General features: G+C 38.5%; 1 protein-coding gene across 6 annotated transcripts; it reads left to right on the forward strand.

Annotated features, from left to right (window-relative positions):
- Positions 1-3432: 3432 nt before the first annotated feature.
- BTF3L4 (basic transcription factor 3 like 4) lies at positions 3433-16975 on the forward strand (the record flags this gene model as incomplete). Of its 6 annotated transcripts, none has more annotated exons than XM_084241573.1 (5): positions 3433-3495; positions 7405-7518; positions 14327-14528; positions 16192-16251; positions 16929-16975. In XM_084241573.1, 5 exons carry the CDS (start codon positions 3442-3444, stop codon positions 16973-16975), a joined length of 477 nt encoding a protein of 158 aa, XP_084097699.1. The 6 variants fall into 6 exon arrangements, with proteins under 6 accessions (XP_084097699.1, XP_084097694.1, XP_084097695.1 ...); XM_084241568.1 differs by having other exon boundaries at positions 3442-3499; positions 7412-7518; XM_084241569.1 differs by having other exon boundaries at positions 3442-3495; positions 14327-14532; positions 16202-16251.
- Positions 16976-20980: the final 4005 nt, after the last annotated feature.

The raw sequence follows: 20980 nt of genomic DNA on the forward strand, positions 1-20980 counted from the left end.
GACAGTGCGCACTTAACGTCTAGTGAAAGATAGCGGACAAAAGTACACACACACACACAAACAAAACACACAAGTCCTTTTATTGGGCTCCCTAGACATCGCAGGCACCGACACAATGGAACGCTCGGGAAACTGCAAGTTCCAGAAGGCTGTGCGGCCCCCTGCACCGGCCGTCTGCCCATTGGGAAACGCAGAGCGCGTTGGGATTTGTAGTTCGTCGATGCGCTCCCTGGATAGGCTGCTCCGCTGAGAGGGAGGCGGGGCCGGCGGTGTCACGTGGGCCCCGCTCCCGCCGCCTCTGCCGTCTTCGTCTTTCTCTGTCTCGACTGAGGCAGCCATCTTGCTCTTGCCGCGTGCTGGTGTTGGAGGACCCTCCCTGCTTCAGGTGAGACCCCCGGCGGTCCCGCCACTCCACGGCCATAGGCCGCTGCGCACGGTCTCCCCCCGCCCTCTTCTTCCGACACCCGCCAACCGCTCGGGTTGCCACTTCCGCCGTGGCGCGCCGAGTGGGGGCGGAGGCGGCTGGCTTGGCCTGTCGGTTACCGGCGGCGCAGCTGGGGGTCGGCACCTAAGGGAAGGTCCCCAGCACCACCGCCCCTTCTGGGGGCCAGCGGGCTGTTGCCGTCCACCTCCAGCCCCAGGAGGCGGGTGATCTCCCGTCTCTGTCCTGTTACTCTTGGTTATTCACAACTACAATGCTGAGAGCTTTGAGCTTTCTGCGGCCCCTCTGTTGTCATCCCATTCTACAGATTGGGGGACTGAGGTTAACAGCCCCCCTCTTTCACCCCTCCGGCCTCCAAGCGCTCGGGACCGAATTCCGTTGCAGCGCTTTTCACCTCGTAATGGCAGTATTTGTCTGCAAGTTTGCCTCCTCCGAGACACTGCCTTGCCGGTCTGTGTAACTCCATCACACTGCCTGGTGCATAGTAGGCTGTCAGGAAATTCTTGATTGACCAAGGGGCCCAGGGAGTGTTACACAGCTTAGTGAATGGCGGTTTCAACTTCCGTTCCCACGTTCTTTCACGGTAGCGGTCCGCTCTGGAGTGGTAACAATAGTTGCCAGTTTTTGAGTCTCTACCTTGAGCCTTTTGCCCGGTGCTTGAAAACCAACCTTTAACCCTTAAACAAAACTAAACAAAAAAACTGTGAAGAATACAGAAGGGATACAAGTTCAGAGAAGTGAAGGACTTTTCAGAAGCCCTAAGGGGTAGAATGTTGATCCTTCTGATTCCAAAGCCTGTAGAATAAAAAGTCGGGACTAAAGGTTGATATTATGTTATCTCTGTGTAAACATGATGCATATGAAAGTGCTTATACTGTTTGAAACTTAGGCACTCAATAAATCCTCGTTATTTCCATCCTTTCTTGAGTTCTTAAGGAAAGGGCTAAAATACCCTATGATCCCCAAGGAAGAACTCACTGATCTTAGGAAATGACTTCTTCCTTTGGACCTTCCTCTCCAAATCTGATAAGTTAGGAGGTTAAAGTGAACTCTTTCATTTGTTTATAATCTACTCGCTGCTGCTGCTGCTGCGCTGCTTGCAGGTATTTGACATAGCCGTACATACAAGACTGGAAGGACTAATGAGTAGAATGAAGTAAAGGTTGATTGAGGGATACGAAATTAAACAGGTGGTCTTTTTTTGAGGTCTAGTCCAGATTTGGAGCTTGACATCTCATGCAATGAGTCCAGTCCTCTTTCCTTCTTGAATTCCACACACTCCAACCTGTTAGTAGACAAAGAAACACCCTTCTTAATCCCCTGCCACCTTGAGCCTCCAACCTCCCTAGCATGCGTTTTCTCTGAGATATTCCTTGGAATCAAGTTTTCCTAATTATCTGCAGTAGAATCTATTCTTTCATATACACGTTGATATAAAGAGTTAATTTTGGTTTTGCTTTTGTTTCCAACAAGTCAGGACTATATCTTGACTTCAGTCTTCTCTTGGGGACTATTATTTCAAAATGCAAAAGAGCCCAAAAATGTTTTACCCTATATCTAGTTCTAATATTTTCACTTAACCCCTTTTTTGCAAGAGATTCCTTAGGTTCTTTGTTGATTCACTACACTTTCATGGCTAGATTCCTTAGAGAAAAGTGAATTTAAGGAGTATAAAGGTTGGGGTTTCAGTCTGGCAAAGTTGAGGTTGGCACACACTTAAATCCTCTGGTTTGTACTCTGATCACACTTCCTCTTATAAGAGAATTTTTAGCTGCTTGAGCATTGTAATACATTGCTGAGCAAAGATTGAGGAATCATATACTTGAAATATTATTTGGGAACTGGACTTTCTTTGGCCTTAAGAGAGAGAGATGCACAATGTCGGAATACAAAATAGTACTTATATAATCTTTGATTCTTTTATCTTTGAAGTGAAGGGAACAATGTCTTTTTCATTTGAATTATGACTATAAAGAGGTTAGAGGATTGGCAAAAAAAAATGTGATAATAGCTTTGTCCTTTATTTGCACTCTCATGTCTCAGTAATCTGTTGATCCACAGAACAAGTAAAGCAAGTTGCTTAACGTTGGCTTTCATTTGTTTCTGTATTGTGGAATGTTATGAATTAAATTATAATTTTTTATTTAATAGGACTATTACTGACTAGGATTCATGAATTTATAATGTTCTTGGAATTTTCAAGATCAACTTTAAAAATCTTATTTTTAAGAGTCTCCTCTTCCCCTCCCCAGACTTAGTATTAATGTAGCAGAGATACATTTTCATCAGTTGTGTATGGAAGAAAATCTTGACAAGTACAACAAACTATATTAGTGCAATATATTGAATGAAATCTGTGGAAAGTGTTTAGAAAGCACTGAATGTCTGAAAATCTCTTTTTCTTTTCCTCTTATTAATATACCATCTGACCTTGAATAGAGGACATGATTACCTCTTATCTTGACTGTTAGACAGCCTGTTGTTGAATATCTTCTTTGTCCAGTTTTTTGTTTTCTATTTATGATTTACAAGAAATAGAGAATGTGATTTAGGAGAAAAAAGTCTAGTTAAAGGTGGTGCTATAATATTTGGTAAAAGCTCTCAGCTGTAAAAATCTTTGGGGGTGAAACTGACTTACCTACAGAGATTTTTTTATAATTGGTTAGGTTTTACTAAATGCCAAGGTAATGAATCATGCTTTTAGGAAGGAACCTTCAAATAGGTAACTTTGAATTCCATTCTATTTTCTGATTGTTCATTTTACTCTCATGGTATTAATTTTACTCTCATGGTATTATTTAATTTATTTTACTATCTAGTTTTTGAAGCTAGAACAAATTATTAATGTTTGTTAAGAATATAGACAGTGTTGATATTATCATGGTGATGAGACATACTGCAAGTTCAGTGAACCAGAAGGTACTGTTGAATAAACATTTTATTTTGGTGAAACAGTGAATTTAACAAATTTATTTTTCCGCCCTAGATTTACCAACAGCATGAATCAAGAAAAGTTAGCCAAACTTCAGGCTCAGGTCCGGATAGGGGGCAAGGTGAGTGTGGCATAAGAAAAATTGATAGGGACCTCCCTGGTGGTGCAGGCGGTTAAGCGCAGCACTGTGGAGCTGTCTGTAGCATCTGCAGTGCCAGTTCGATCCCTGCTGGCTGTGGAGCAACCCACATGCCAGGGCAGACCTCTCCCATCTCGTCTGCTGTTCCCCTCAGCAGTGTATTTTGGTCAGTCTGTGCTATTCCCCTCTCTGTTTCTGGTGAATCCTCTCACCCTCCTACCCTCCCACACATCTGGCCTGTACCCTGGTTCTTGTATAAATAAATAAATCTTTAAAAAAAAGAAAGAAAAAGAAAAATTGATAGGAGAATGTATGAGTAACCAATGGTATTGTTATTTTGGATTTGTGGTTATTGAAACTATAAAATCTTTTTGATAATCAAAATCAAACCACATTCCAGTAGGAAAATGATTGTCTTGATCTAAAATAGGTAACTAGAAGACTTCTCTTTCTGATAGCAATGGAAACAAAGCCATCCTTGTTTAAATCCTCTTAATAGCTGATAGTTACATGACATGAACAAGTTACTCAGCCTCATTATGCTTCCAGTTTTGCATCTGCAAAATGGAACTAATCCTGCATAAGATGTTTTTAAACATTAGTAATACATAAAAACAACCTAACATGGTTCTGACACAGAGTAGATATTTAATATATGATAACTATTTTCACTTTGGAGTCATCTGCAGAGCATCCCAAATGTTAAGGTAATTTTATTTTGATGGGATACACTGACTGCTGTAGTTTGGTTTATAAATGGTTTGACTGGAGATGGTTAAGCTGATTTTATCTCTCACTACATTTTCCTCCTATATTCCTGCATAATCTTCCATATTGGTGAATATGAACATGATCCTTCTTTCCCCATGTACTTTCAACCTAAAAATGAACTAATTCTGAACACCAAAAATCTTTGATTCCCTTCAGTTCTGACCCCAGGCTCAAGAAGAATAGTCTACCTTTATCTTTGCCTCCTACAATTTTGCAAAAGAAAAAGAATAGTACTTATCTCAGACCTGGGTAGGACACTATGTAGCAGGACACTATGTAGCAGCCCCATTTGTTATAACCATGGTTGCTGGGGATAAGGACAAGAGAAGAGGGAGGGAACAAGTGACTAGTACTTTCTCCTTTCAAGTGATACAGTTATTTGATGGAGGTCATACATGTTAGCTAAAGTAGTCACATTGTAACACCAAGTATAATGTAACCAAAAAGTGGTAACATTCAAGAACCATAGACAATATCTGAGCGAACTTGACACTGCACATTACTGTTACATATTTAAACCAGGATTGGCACTGTTTAACTGGTTTATTGAGCATCTGCTGTGTGCCAAGTGCTTAGTATAAACAGATCAAGGTTTCCTGCCCTTGACACAACTCAACTTAGAAGAGAGACATGCTCACGATTTCACTACAGAATAGTAAAAGTTGACATGAATTACAAGGTGCACTTGCTTAAGAGAGACAAGGAGGTCATTACTGAGCAGAGATTTAAGAATAAACAAGAATTTATCACTAGGCAGAGAGGTTAGAAAATAACATTGGATAGTGTGAAAGGGGATTACCATTCTCACACATGAAAAGGCACATAGGATGCTGAGATATAGTGCTTAATGAAATGGCTTGCTTTAATTGGCATAACCTAGGGCCTTCCTGGTGGCACAAAGGGTTAAGTCTCAGCACTATCAAGCTATCAGCAGCCACTAAAGCATGAGTTTGATCTCTGGCCAGGGAGCTAACCCACATGACGCAGCATACCTTTCCTGCCTCACCCGCTGCTCCCCTCAGCAGTGTATTTCTGTCATTTCTGCCTGTTCTGCTCCCCACTCTAGCTCTGGTGAATCCTTTCATCCCCCTGTACCTCTGGCTTACACCCCAGCTCTTGTATGCATAAGTAAATAAAATAAATCTTTAAAAAAAAATAACTGGCATTACACCTAAAGAGCAGATAAACAAACAATGTGGCATTAAATGATAGTCTTATATCCATACTAAGATTAGTAGGACTATGTCCTATAGGCAAGGGGCAGCTGAAGAATTTTGAGAAAGTGATAATAGTCATTTTAGAAAAGTAACTGCTGGCAAAGTAGAAAATGGAATGAAGGTGAAGTTTGGCATAGGCTTCTGCTTATAATATGTGGGAAGCAAATTTAGGGGTTAGAACCTAAATAACTTAATGACTGATAGAATATGGGGGATGAGGGAGAAAGAGAAGAGTCTGGTATGACCCCAGAATTCTGGTTTTAGAGACTGGGTATATGGTGATACCACCAACTATTAAAACTTAGAAAATGTAGAAACATTTTGGTGGACTGATAAACTCTTACTAAACATGTTGGATTTGAGGTACTTGATGATTATGTCAGTTGAAATATTCAGTAAGCAGTTAAAAATAAATGACTATGTAAATAGTCTCCTAGTTTATCCTTCCGCAACTGGATTTCTTCACAACCTGCTGCTACTCACAGAGCTGTTGTCCCCTCTCACTAGAGTTAATGAGACTGATGCCCCTACCTCCCCTTTTGTAAGGTTGATTCCCTGATTATTACTGCTAGAACTATCCAGAAATTGAAACACCTGTTCTTTTCCCTTCACTGTTACCTGTTTTCAGAGAGTTTGCCCTCAAGATTTTGACTGCTTTTGGTAGTGTTCCTGTTCTGCTTTAGGTTACATTTTTGTAAATTGGCCTAGGAACTTAATCCATTCTCTTAAGTATTCTTTTTTTTCCCCCAATGGAAAAAAATGTATTTAGAGTTTCATAGAATCCACTTAGAAATGAACTCTTTCTGTCTTAGGTAATAGTATAATTTTAAAGCTGTTTGCACAGGCTAAAATTCTAAGCATCATTCTAGATTCTTTTTTTCCCCTCAGCCCACATCTAGTCTATCTGCAAGTTCTGTTGGACAGACTGAGCAGAGCAGCTCCATGGCCACAACCCTCATCTCATCAGGACTGCTGTAGTCACTTCCTAATTGGCCATTATAGTTCATTTTTCACAACAACCTTTTTAAAATAATAAGTCAAATCAAGTCATTCTTATGCATAAAACCTTCAAGTGGCTTTCTATTGGAATTAGAATAATCCAACCTCTGCTCATGGTATTCTAGGCTACATGAGCTAATCCTTGTCTTTTCTGGTTTCATTTTCCTCCTTTCCATTGTTCACTCAGCTCTAGACATAGTGGCCTGTTTTCTCTCTCTAGAAACAGCAGGGTCACCCTTGTTTTATTCTGTCGAATCACTTCCCTAAATTTTCCCATGGGTCACAGCTCATATACTACTTACTCTTCAAGGGGGACTTTCTCTGAAATTTGTGATAGTACTTTGCCCTCACCGAATACTGTTATCATTGTGTTGTCTTTTTTAAACTTAATACCCTTAGCCCGTTTGAAATTATCTATTTATATATTTACTGATCTTTCCCTCCCACTATATGTATGCTCATTGAAGATTTTTTTTCTTGATTTTTTTCATTTCTAGATTCTAGGATTCTACAACACTCACATAGTAGTAGGCATTTATATTAATTACATCATATTCTCCAAAATTTCAGAATATTTTTAACTTTATTGTTGGGGGTTGAAGGTACTATAAAAAGGCAGTCCTTATAATGTTTGGAAGTACACTAAATTATCTTGAAGTTAAAAATTATTTTTTTATTAGAAAACTATTATGAAACTGTTGAAATGATAAATACTGCATGCTGGACCTGAGCTTCAAAAATATGGGTTAGACTGATAGTCACAACTCTGAGCAGTTGTATTAATCATTGCTATTAAGGCAGCAATTTCTTATGTGGGGTTAGATTTTTGTGGTGGATAGGAAGACATTTGATTGCAGTTTCCAGGTGGAAGATATGCTAATAGTTCTATTTGATTTTCTTTCAGGGTACAGCCCGCAGAAAGAAGAAGGTGGTACATAGAACAGCTACAGCTGATGACAAAAAACTTCAGAGTTCTCTAAAAAAATTGGCTGTCAATAATATAGCTGGTATTGAAGAGGTATGATCACTTTGTAAATTACTAAGTTATAGAGGCAAATAACACAAAAATTTGTCCACACATTTCAGAGAAGTAGCAACTCAGAAGAATCTGATATTATTACTCACGTATCTTTGAAGGAGCCATAGCTATTAAATTTGCTTTATTGTATAAAGTTGGGTGATTGTCAAGATGATGTTAAGGAATTAATCATACTTTTCAGACTCAATGTATCTGCATATGTGACAAAATTATGGAACTTCTTGAATTTTAATGTAAAAAGATTTTTTCTAATAATATAGAAATAAAGGAGCCCCAAGATTTCTTCAGATAAGGAGAACATTTTCCCTTACGAGCTCCGTTCTACTTTACAAAGTATTACCTCAGATGAGACACTCTGACAAGTTCTATCCCCAGGCGGGGAGCTAACCCACATGGCACAGCAGACCTCTCTTGTCTCGCCTGCTGCTCCCCTCAGCAGTGTATTTCAGTAGATCTGCCTGTTCTGCTCCCCATTCTGTCTCTGGTGAATCCTCTTACCACCCCGCATCTCTGGCCACACCCTTTTCTTTTTGTTTTAAAGATTTTATTTATTTATTTGTTTATTTATTTAAGCACTGGGTACAGTCAGAAGTACGGGAAGGTGAGAGAATTCACCAGAGCCAGAGCAGGGAACAGAACAGGCAGACTGATGAAATACACTGCTGAGGTGAGCAGCAGGTGCAGCAGGAGAGGTCTGTGGAGCCATGTAGGACCCTTACCGGTGGCCGGAAATCGAACTGGCACTGCAGAGGCTGCAGGCAGCTTTGCAGCCCAGCTGCGCTCAACCGCTGTGCCACCAGGGGAGGCCCTACACCCCAGTTCTTATATGCATAAATAAGTAAAATAAATCTTAAAAAATAATAATTTAATGATAAGTCAACACTTATCTTGATACTGCTAATGCATTAGCATGTACTGTATGCCAAGCATTTTATCAAGGACTTGCTAGACAGTGGTACCTAAGATAGTATTCATAGTCTGCCTTTGACACTTACAATCTAGAAAATTAATTAAATAAATAAACCAGTATGTATTATCAAATTTCAACTTCACAGTGTTCCTTTGAGTTAGTTTTTGTTGATTACAGATGAGAAATTTGACATTTAGATAGATACCTGCCCAAGATCACATACTAGTAAGTGCTGGATTCCAAATTTGAGTTAAGGTGTGTCAGAACCAGAGTTTGTTTATTTATCCTGCTTTTGGTCTTTTTAGTTATTTTTTTTTTAAGTTTTTTTTTTTTTTTTTTTAATTTATACAATAGCGGGGTTACAGGCCAGAGGTGTGGGAGGGTGAGAGGATTCACCAGGGACAGAGTGGGGAACAGAACAGACCCAAGCACTGCTGAGGGGAGCAGCAGGTGCTACAGAAGAGGTCTGCCGTGCCATGTGGGAATTTCCCCGGCCGGCCGGGAATTGAACCCACGCTGCAGAGCCTGCGGACAGCTTTACAGCGCTGCGCTCAACTCACTGCGCCACTGGGGAGGCCCTAGTTATATTTTCTTTTTTTTTTTTTTTTAAAGATTTATTTATTTATACAAGCACTGGGTACATTTCAGAAGTGCGGGAGGGTGAGAGAATTCACCAGAGCCAGACCAGGGAACAGAACAGGCAGATGGACAAAGTACACTGCTGAGGGGAGCAGCAGGTGGCAGGAGAGGTCTGTGCACCATGTGGGACCCTCCTCCGGTGGCCGGGGATTGAACTGGTACTGCAGAGGCTGCGGGCAGCTTCGCAGCCCAGCGCTCAACCGCTGTGCCACCAGGGAGGTCCTAGTTATATTTTCTTATACCTACTTCTGGCCCTCTCCTCTCCTGCCTCTCTCCCCATTTTTCCAGGTATCCACCAAAGAAAGAGAAAATACCTGTCTTCTATCATATAATATAGGATATTACTTTTATCATATATATTACATTCTATATTATTATTATTCAGAATTCATTATAAAGAAAGGATTTGCCACTATAAATAAATCTCCATCAATATTTCCAAACATTGCTGTTACACCTATTTTAGGACTTAATGCAGGCATCTTTTTTTTTTTTTTTTGGTGGGACCCCCGCCGGTGGCTGGGGAACGAACGAATGCTGCAGAAGCTATGGGCAGCTTCACAGACCAGCACTCAACCACTGCGTCACCAGGGGAGGCCCATGCAGGCATCATTTTTTCCCAGAACTTTTCCTGGTAGCCCACATACACATTTGTGTAGAAGGGTTAGATGTCTCTCCTATGTGTTTCCATAATGCCCTATATTTATTTATTATAGCACTTATTGAACTGTATTATGAGTTCCGTTTTTTTTTTGTTTTGTTTTTTTAAGATTTATTTATTTATACAAGCACTGGATACAGTCAGAAGTGCGGGAGGGTGAGAGAACTCACCAGAGCCAGAGTGGGGAACAACAGACAGACAAAATACACTGCTGAGGGGAGCAGTGGGCGCAGCAGGAGACGTCTGTCGCGCCACGTGGGACCCTCGCCTGCGGCCAGGGATTGAACCAGCACTGCAGAGGCTGTGGGCAGCTTCGTAGCCCAGCGCTCAACCGCTGCGCCACCAGGGGAGGCCCTGGGTTCCGTTTTTTATTATAACTTTTTGAGGAGTCATAACTCTAAAGCATTGCACAGACAATTAATCGTACATAATAGGCACATACACACTGTCTTTACCTCTGCCCCCTTGGTGTATGTCAGTGCAATATATTTCAATCCCCACAGACTAGTTGTATTTCATATACATATCATTAATAATGCAAGGTGATAGCTATAAAATTTCTGAGTATTTGAGCCTAAGATGGGGAGTTTTACTTTTATCCTACTTTCCCTCTTTCTAAAATTGATATTTAACAACAAAGGTATTTTGGGTGGTGGTGTAGGCATTTGAGCACCGTGCTGTTAAGCTGTTTGCAGTCTCTGCAGCACTGGTTCGATCCCAGTGCCAGAGGTCTGGCTGGGGAGGGTCCCACATGGAGTGGCATACCTCTCCTATCGCACCCACTGCTCCCCTCAGCAGTGTATTTTGTTAGTCTGCCTGTTCTGTTCCCCACTCTGTCGCTGGTGAATCCTCTCACCCTCCCGTGCATCTGGCCTGTACTCTGGCTCTTGTATAAAATAAATAAATAAATCTTAAAAAAAAAAAAAAAAGTACCAAGGTATTTTTACTTTCCATAACACCTTGCAGATTTAAAATGATTTTGTTTAGAAATATGTACTATATTGGGCCTCCCTGGTGGCGCAAGCACCAAACTATGAAGCAATCCACAGCCTCTGCAGCACAAGTTCGATCCCTGCCACCATGGAGCAACCCACATGGCGCAGCAGACCTCTCCTGTCTCGCCTGCTGCTCCCCTCAGCAGTGTATTTTATTCTGCCTGTTCTGCTCCCCACTCTGTCTCTGGTGAATCCTCTCACCCCCTGCATCTCTGGCCTATACCCCAGCTCTTGTATGCATAAATAAATAAATCTTTAAAAAAAAAAAGAAATATGTAAATTACAAGAAATACATTAACTCTTTTTACTTTGAAATGTTTTAAACTTGTTTTAGTGCTATGCTCTGGGAAACATACTATCATTTTGGTTATGGGAAGTTTAAGAAAAGCAGAAACTTTTGAAAAGCGGAAACACCATTTTCATTGATTTAAAACAAAGATATTACTGTTTTCTGTATTTAGACCTTCAAAACACCAAACAAGTAGAAGGTAGTTCTTGAGGAGTAGGGAATTCAGTGGTGGGTTTCAAAAATTGATTGAACACACTTTTGCCAAGTAAACTAATCTTACTTTCTAGGCTATGAGTATTGGTGATCCTTTTTTTCCTCCCAAAGTAAATTTAAGACCTCTTCAAAAACTTTTAAAAACTGAAGAACTGTTTGAATTAAGACAAGATTCTCTGGTCTTACATGTATTTATTAGTTTGTTGATTTTGGTATAATAAGTTAAAATTATACATAAATTTTTCTTAGCAAAGACAGAAATTCAAAGGTGGCAAAAAGTAGAGAGTGTCAGAGACCTTTTCATGGAAAAGCCAAGTAAATTACCAGATTTTAGGAAGGAATTCCTATGCACAGGTTTAATCCATAACCTGATTTCTAAAAATGTTTTATGGTCTATGACATTTGTAGATATTTTGGAGGTGCTTATTATTTGGCAATCTAATTGAATATAGTGACCATGCTGTCTCTTTCTCCCTCTGATAAAATGTATCTGTTGACAGTGGGATCTGTTCCATTTCTCAGAAGAAATTTGATTTTATCAGATTTATTTAGAAATGTCAATTTCTTGACTGACTCAGGTGGTCAAGTTGCTTCGTAGAATTTTATTGTTACATTCAGAAGATAGCTACTGTCTTAAAAGATCTAACTCTACCTCTATAAAACATTCACTGTCTTTCCAGGCATAATTATCCTTTTCTCTGTACTTTCTCTGTACTTCCACTCTTAGCTTAAATTGCTCTACTATATTATATTTAATATTACAATCTCATATTTTGGGGTATAATTATTTGTTAACTAGCTTATTTTCAGCAGAGTATATTTTCAGTAGGTAACAGCAGGCACCATGTTTACTCATCATTTGTAGTCTGTAGCATGCTGACTCCCCATGATGAGTTTCTTTTGGACCTATTAAACTTAAGAGATACTGATTATTCTGCAAGAAGTTAGGAGGAGGAGCTGGATCTCAGAAACCTTAGGAGTAGGACTGTAAATGTATAATTTTATAGATAAGTTTTTCTATTTATAGGTTTTTTTTTTAAGATTTATATTTATTTATGCATACAAAAGCTGGGGTGTAGGCTAGAGGGATGAGAGGACTCCCCAGAGACAGAGTCGGGGGCCGAACAGGCTGATTGACTGAAGTACACTGCTGAGGGGAGCAGCGGGCAAGACAGGAGAGGTCAACTATGCCATGTGGGTTAGCTCCCTGGCCAGGAATCAAACTCATGTTGCAGTGGCTGTGGATAGCTTCATAGTGCCACCAGGGAGGTCCTAGTTTCGTTTTTTAAAAGATTTATTTATTTTTGCATAGAAGAACTGGGTGTAGGCCGGAGGTTGTGGTGGGGAGGGGTGAGAGGATCCACCAGAGACAGAGTGGGGAGCAGAGCAGGCAGATTGACTGAAATACATTGCTAAAGGGAGCAGCAGATGTGAGACAGGAGAGGTCTGCCCTGCCCATGTATAGGTTAGCTCCCTGTTTGGGGATTGAACTCAAGCTACAGCAGTGATAGCACTGAGACTTAACCTCTAGGCCACCAAGGAAGTCCCAGTGTCCTTGTGATTACTTTTCCTATACTCCTTGTACAGAAGGAAGTCTAGAGTTACTGGTTAACCCTAATTACAGTTCCTTCTTCCTTTAACTAGCATCTCAGTGCAGATGAGTAGACAACTTTGAGTATAGGAAAGTGAAAGGAAAGCATAATGTTCTGTTTACTTTATCATTCTACACGCAACCTGGCTTTATCTTTTAAGATCTGCTTTTTTATATTATACTGTTTTTTATTGTAATAAAATATATATAACATAAAATTTGACACTTTAACCACTTTTAAGTGCATGTTAATTACATTGACATACTGTGCAACCACCACCATTATCTGTTTTCAGAATTTTGCATCATACTGAAGAGAAACTCTATACTCATTAAGCATTTACTCCGTTTTCCCTCTTCTCCAGATCCTGATAACCTCTTACCTACTTTCTGTCTCTCTGGATTTGCCTGTTGTAAATACTTCATTTACATGGAATAGTCTATACAAGGCTCATAATGCATCTCAGCTTGATTGTTACAAGGGCAGTTTTTGGATGGGTCATGAAATGTTTTTTAAGTTGCCAAGAGTTAACTCTCCTAACATTTTTGTTTTTTTCTTATAATACACATGTTAGCACCAAGTTAACTTACCCAGTCGAATCTACTACATAGTGGAATCATATTCTTTACAAATTTAACTTATGCAAATTCAACTCTTAAAATATAGAAAGTGCATGTGTGAAAACGAAATAATTTAAATAGCGCATGTTCAGCCTTCCTTTCAGTTTCAGACAGTGGATGAATTCAAATCCACTTCAAATTGGTGAAAACTAGAAAAAGAATGTGAAGATAGTTTTAAAGGTTTCCCAGCAATTGATAAGGCATGTTCATGTCATTATGCAAGTGGGTGGGAGAGCTTCTGTAACATTTACAAGAGCTGTTGGAAGTTGAGAAATTAATACTTAAAAGAATTAGAGGAACTGACAAAATCTTGTCCAAAGAATGATATGAGAACAAGTTAAAAGTTTCGTAAATTTAGTGTTCAAAACAGTGAAACACCTTACTGATTAAATTTCTGAGTGTACTGTATGGATTTTCAGTGATTATTTTTACATATACTATTGCCCCCTTAAAATCTGTCCCCTGCTATCCCACAAAATGGTATCTGTACTAATTTAATTCAGTAGTGTAAATTGAGCAAGATAATGGGTAATTTCATTAGGAAGCTAGTTCTGTGGCTGATAATTCCTTTTTTTCTTTTTTAATGTGGACATGAACTTCTTTCCAATAAAAGTCTTTGAGTTTAAAATCTAGATTCTACGACAAAGTGACTATTTCTTGACCAACCTTGTAATTTGTACCATCTCACACCATTTTGCTTTGGTCATAGCATCTTTTTCCACCCATTTATCCATGGCTTAGATAATTACTATCTTGGGATTGTGTAACTACCAAGTAAAAAAACATAAATGGCTATACATTTTTTTAAAAAAGATACTATATTAGTTGTACCAAATATGTGAAGTACACTTTTCTTCTGTGATCATAGGTGAACATGATTAAAGATGATGGGACAGTTATTCATTTCAACAATCCCAAAGTCCAAGCTTCCCTTTCTGCTAATACCTTTGCAATTACCGGTCATGCAGAAGCCAAACCAATTACAGAAATGCTTCCTGGAATATTAAGTCAGCTTGGTGCTGACAGCTTAACAAGTCTTAGGAAGTTAGCTGAACAGTTTCCTCGGCAAGGTAGGTATTTCAATTTAGTACCTCTTTCCTACCAGCATTAATTAAAGAACCTAATTATTTTAAATGTGTCCCATTTGAAACTGGAAGGATTTGGCTGTATGTAAATTTTACTTTTTGTAATGTTATTTGTATGCTTCATATATTTTTGAGTTTGTTTCTTTAATAATTTTGCAGTGTGGCATACAGAGTATTTGGCTATGTTTTGGTAGTAAGCTGATCCTTAACATAGGTTTGAACTGCATGGGTCCCACTTAAATACTTAGATTTTCTTGTAAGCATATTATGTAAACTTATATTATCAGTAAATACAGTCTAGCGCTATAAATATATTTTCCTGAGTGTTTTCTCTAACTTTATTGTGAGTACACAGTATATAATACATATAATAAACAAAATATGTGTTAATCCACTGTTTATGTTATTGGTAAGGCTTCTGGTCAATAGCAAGCTATTAATAGTTAAGTTTTGGAGGAGCCAAAAGTATGCACAGATTTTTGAGTGGAGAGGGAGTTGGCACTACTAACCCCTGAGTTATTCAAGGGTCAACTGTATAGAGAGGTAAGAGGTAATTACAAATGGTCCTCAACTTAATGTGATAGTTTTATTTTATGATCATGCAAAAGCAATACATATTCAGTAGAATGTACTTCAGATTTTTAAATTTTCATCTTTTTCTGGACTAATAATATGTAATATAATATTCTGTAGTGATGCTGGGCAGCACAAGCAAGCTGCAGCTCCCAGTTAACCACCTGATCCTTCAGAACGTTAGCTAATAATCTGCAGACTGTTTTTTACTTTCAGTACAGTATTTAATAAATTACCTGAGATATTCAGTGCTTTATTATAAAATAGGTTCTGTGTTATATGATTTTGCCCAATTCTAGAATAATGTAGCTGTTCTGAGCAGGTTTAAAGAAGGCTAAACAAAGCTATGAAGTTCAATATGTTAGGTGTATGAGGTACATATTTGACTTAAAATATTTCAACTTATAAATATTATAAATATATAACCAGGATGTAACCCCATGAAAATTGAGGAAGATCTGTACCTAAAGGAAAGTGCCAGGGTGTGTAGGCCACATTTTATAAACAGTTTGATATTCACTTTTGACTAATGACAACAGCAAGATAGTGTTACCATAGAACTGTATTCTTGCTTAATATACTGGTTGTTTTATATATATATTTGTGCTATAGATGCAGCAACCATAAGTCCTGAGTTTCCAAGATTGTCCTGGTTTCAGATGTGTCTTGTCACCCCTGAAAAGCAAAGAAACTTATTTCAGTGCTCATAGTACATAGCTATATTCTTTCTTACACCAAAAGAGATGGAAAAAACCTTGAATATTATTTTTTTATTTGGAAAAATATAGCCGCTAGAAGCTAACTAAATGTTTTTATTGAAATTCATCTGAATTTTTCCATCTTGCATATAAATTTTACCTTCACTGTTCACTGAAATTGCCAGCTGTATTTAGTATATCTAAGTTAAAGTTTTGTTGATTGTATAGTATCAAGTAAAAAATATGGTATTACAGTGGACAGTATTTAAGTCTTTTCTGAACAACTATATAACAGTTAGCCAAGAAAAAAGATATACATAAGTATTTTGTAAAGGTCTTTGTTATCATTGACCATTTTTAAAATCAACTTTTTGTAGTATTGGATAGCAAAGCACCAAAACCAGAAGACATTGATGAGGAAGATGATGATGTTCCAGGTAAGTGACATTTCTTTAGTTTTAATATTTTTAGTATCTTGGCTATCTGATTTCATTCATTGTGTAATGACTTTCATTTTTTGTTGATAAGAACTTGTGAATTTGAATTGATTCAAGCAATATGGGTACAGTCTAGTGAAAAAGAATGGAAGTTCTTTCATTAGAACTTGGAACTCTTTCATTAGTTCTTTCATTAGAATCAGAAATTATCACACAAAGTTCTGCCTACCTTTATTAAATTACAATCACTATGATTATAAATTTACAGAATTATTGTTATATTTCTATGGGAATTACGATTGACATATGGAATGTTGTTCACCTTTTGTGTTTTGCATAGACAAAAATATACTAACATTTCCTTCGGGTTACTATTTTAAGCAGATAAGTTACTGTTTATGAAATGCCACCAGTTTATTTCTGCCTCTTGTCCTTAATGTTTTGAGGCTATTTAATAGCAACAACTTTTTTTAATTGCTGTTATAAGTTAAGAATTTGATTTATTTACCTCACTTTGGCAGCACATATGCTAAAATTGGAATGATACAAAGATTAGCATGGCCCCTACACAAGGATGACACACAAATTTGTGAAGCAGTCCATATATTTTATTTTTATTTCATATATCTTTTCCTTTTTTTGTGTCTTAACTTTTCTTTTTTTCTTTTTTTTTTTAGATCTTGTAGAAAATTTTGATGAAGCATCAAAGAATGAAGCTAACTAAACTGGATTTTGGAAGCTGACATGGACTAGATTTAACAAATCAGCTATGTGGTTCCAAAGTTTTACAGACACAGAGAACATCAACTGTTACTAGTTCAGTAATATAAATATTTTGTATATTAATAATGCTGTTTGTTCAGCATTTTTCGGTCATTTGATTTTGCATTTTGCACTTCCTCCCAGGATCTGTTCTTTTGGTCAGAATACGAAGTATTGGTGCAGTTTGAGGGTATTTTGATTTTTGATTCTTGTTTTTTTGTTTTGTTGGGGTATTTTTGGTGTGTGTATGTGTATGTATGCGTGTGTGTATGTGTGTATACAGTGAAGAACAAATTGGAAAACAGTTCTATTTATCCTCCTCCTTCCCCCAGTAGAAATAAAATAAATCTTTACATTTGTTACTTTTTTTTTTCCTAATAATGCACAGAATTCATGAAAAGTATTTCAGATTTAAAATCTGAGGAGATTTTACCATTGGTGGTTTGGTTTTAATTTGCTTGGTTAACATATTTTTCATACATTTCTCTGGGCTTAAGATGTCTTGAGATACTTGCCATCAGTTTCATGCCGGCATAATGGGTACTGTATCTTTGGTGTGGTTGCCTTAGATTCCCTTGACCTAATCAGACCCAAAAGAATCCCTCTCCTTTTGGTCTCCAAGTGGCCCAATGAGCCTTTAGTAATACTCTTCCTCATCTTCCTTGTAGCTTGAGTAGAGTGTTCTCCATGTAGAGTTGAGTGAGTGCCTAATCTCTCTTTTTGTAAGACTTTGTTCCTTCATCTTAAATAACAATTCCATCTTCAACTTTTTATTTCCCCCTTGATTTTACAGTTTGGCAGATTTCACTGGAATAGCTAGCATGTGCTTGCTAAATAATTTTATGGCAGCTTTATTCTGTATCCTAGCTATTCTTAATAGCAGGTACAAAAATGCTTTTTTTCAGTAAGTTTGAAATTGGGAATATCCTTTTGAATCAGAAAAAAACATAGGTCATAGATTCATCCCCTAGAACAAATGAGCATTCTATGAAATGGTACTGTCCCCAGGAGGATTTCTTCAATCATCCTCCTACTCTTGGCCTTGAACCTACCTCTGGGTTGGATCTTACTCTTGTAGCTGCTTATAGCATTCTCCTGCATGCTTAGAGTAATGCTTTGGGTGGTGGGATTATCACTGTTGAAAACACAAGATGTATTTTTTAACCTCCTTTCAGAGGACTTGGAGGTAAGTTTCATTAATTCATGTTTCCCTCTTGAGCTCTCTGATGATAAAAGCTTGCATTTTACTATCAGCATTTGTTATAGCCAATATTTAAGGATAACATTTAGAAAATATATTATTTTCTGACTTATCAAACTGACTTCTTAACCTTGCTTCATATCAAATTTTTTCCAAACTAGATATCTTTGATATCTAAAGTACAAGACCAGCAACATATCAAGAAATCTGTATACAAGGAGGCACAGCTCTTGTATTTTTTTCATCCAAACACCTCAATTTATTTTATACATTTGTTCATTTTTCCTGCTATGTTTTAAATATATGGAATTAACTACAAAATAAAATAACAGTACAAAAGAGGATAACATTTCCTCCTGTGCTTCTCTGATTGTTGTCTACAGAATTTACTTCTTTCACTATGTTCCCTCAACTCCCTACTACCAAATGAATTTCAGCTTAGTCATTATTTGAAATGATATTTTATCCAGTTAGATCAGCACCTCTAAATGGTCTGTAATAGTTTGGAATGCTGTTCCTTTGACTGTCCCCAAGGGGTATGTCGTGGGGCAGAGAAAGTGTGTGAAGGTGGTGGGGGACTTCTTATGGTTAGGGACATATGAGAAGCAGAATAGCAAATGAAAAAAAAAGCACTTATTTGGAAGTCAGGAGACTGATCCCAATTCAAATTCTGGCATTAATTATGCGCCCTTTGTTAAATTACCTAACTAGTCTGAAACTTATCATCAGTCAAATAAGATGGTTCTAAATCTTACCTGTTTATACATCTTTCTCTTTTTTCACAATTTATTTACCCAGAGGAACTTTGGTCAATATTTGCTTTATTTTGTTGATGATGATTTTTTTTTTTTTTTAAGATTTATTTTATTTATGTAGGGCTGAGGGAGCTCAGTGTTTTTGAAGAAACAGGTAGGGCTACAGTGGAGTGAGGAGGGTAAGAGTGGAGTGAGAGACTGAGAGGAAGAGAAGGATGAGGCCCCCATGAGCATTGCAGGCCATATTAAGTATTTTATTTATTTATTGTTAAAGATTAATCATGCATACAAGAACTGTGGTACAGACCCGATGTGCGTGAGGGTGAAAGGATTCACCAGAGACAGAGTGGGAAACAGAACAGGCAGACTGACTGAAATACACGGCTGAAGGGAGCAATGGGCAAGACGTCTGTCTGCCGTGCCATGTGGGTTGTCTCCGCGGCTGACTGGGATCAAACCCGCAGTGTGTAGGCTGCAGACAGCCTCACAGCGCTGTGCTCAACCGCCTGCACCACCAAGGAGGCCCTATTTTTATTATTTTTAAATTTTTTTTCCTAAAGATTTATTTATGCATACAAGAACTGAGGTACAGGCCAGAGGTGCAGGGGTGTGATAGGATTCACCCAGAGACAATAGGGAACAGAACAGGCAGGCCTACTGAAATACACTGCTGAGGGGAGCAGTGGGCAAGACAGGAAAGGTCTGCCACACTATGTGGGTAGCTCCAGGGCCGGCCAGAATCAAACCCGTGCTGCAGAGGCTGCGGACAGCTTCACAGCGCTGCACTCAACCCGTTGCACCACTGGAGAGGCCCTCAGATCTTATTTTGAGAGCAATGGATAACCTCTGAAGAATTGTAAAGCAGAGGACTTGCATCATTAGAGTAGCATTTTTAAAAAGTCCCTGTCTTTTCAAACGACATTAGTGGGCACTTGAAGCCACACTGTGTAGTAGTTTCTGCTCTACTGTGGCCTGGTTCTGCCTATCAGTCTTTATCAGATACCGTTCCTCATTTCCATATGTGTCTTTGCAAGAAAACTCTATTATTTATGATAATCTAAGTGGATTACTTTTTTTTTAAAGGTTTATGCATACAAGAACTGGGGTGTAGGCTAGAGGTGGGGGGGTGAGAGGAGTCATCAGAGACAGAGTAAGGAACAGAACAGGCAGATTGACGGAAATACACTGCTGAGGGGGGGCAGTGGGTGAGACAGGAAAGGTCTGCTGCGCCGTGTGTTCAGTTCCCTGGCTGAGTATCAAACTTGTGCTGCAGTGGCTGCTGATAGCTTCATAGTGCTGAGACTTAACCCCTAAGTGGATTTCTTAACAATCCAGAAAAGCTTAATTAATACAACATATGGGACTCAGATGATAATTTCTCACTGAAAGATAGTAATTAGTGTCATCATTCTATGACCTTTAGAAACTGAGATACAGAGATGAATTCATCTGCCTCAAATCTCATTGTAGCTAGAATTTGAATCCTTTTCCAGAATCCTGGCTTTTCCACCACCCCACTGTTTCCCTCAACACAATACTAAGCTAAGATCTTTAAAATTTCTTAATGCAAGTGGGAAAGAAAGGTGTAACAAAGGGATTCCTAACTTTAAAGCCGATCCTTGTCCTTCTATGCCAATGTATTTACCTTGTGTGTATGTGCTTTCTCCACCATCAAAATTTTTATAAGGTACATGCAAGCAGAGACCACCTCTCCTTCACTGGTCTCTTACTCAGGCTCTGAACCTATTATATATATATACTGTGTGTATACACAAACACATATATTTAGATTTACTTATGCATCCAAGAACTGGGGTAAGGCCACAGGTGTGGGGGGGTGAAAGAATGCACCAGAGACAGAGTGGGGAACAAAACAGGTGGATTGACTGAAATACACTGCTGAGGGGAGCAGCAGGCAAGACAGAAGAGGTCTGCTGCGCCATATGGGTTAGCTCCCTGGCCAGGGATCAAACTAGTGCTGCAGTGCTGCAAATAGTTTCATAGTGCTGAG

The sequence above is a fragment of the Talpa europaea genome, assembly GCF_964194135.1.
Source record: "Talpa europaea genome assembly, chromosome: 9".
Taxonomy (NCBI): Eukaryota; Metazoa; Chordata; class Mammalia; order Eulipotyphla; family Talpidae; genus Talpa; species Talpa europaea.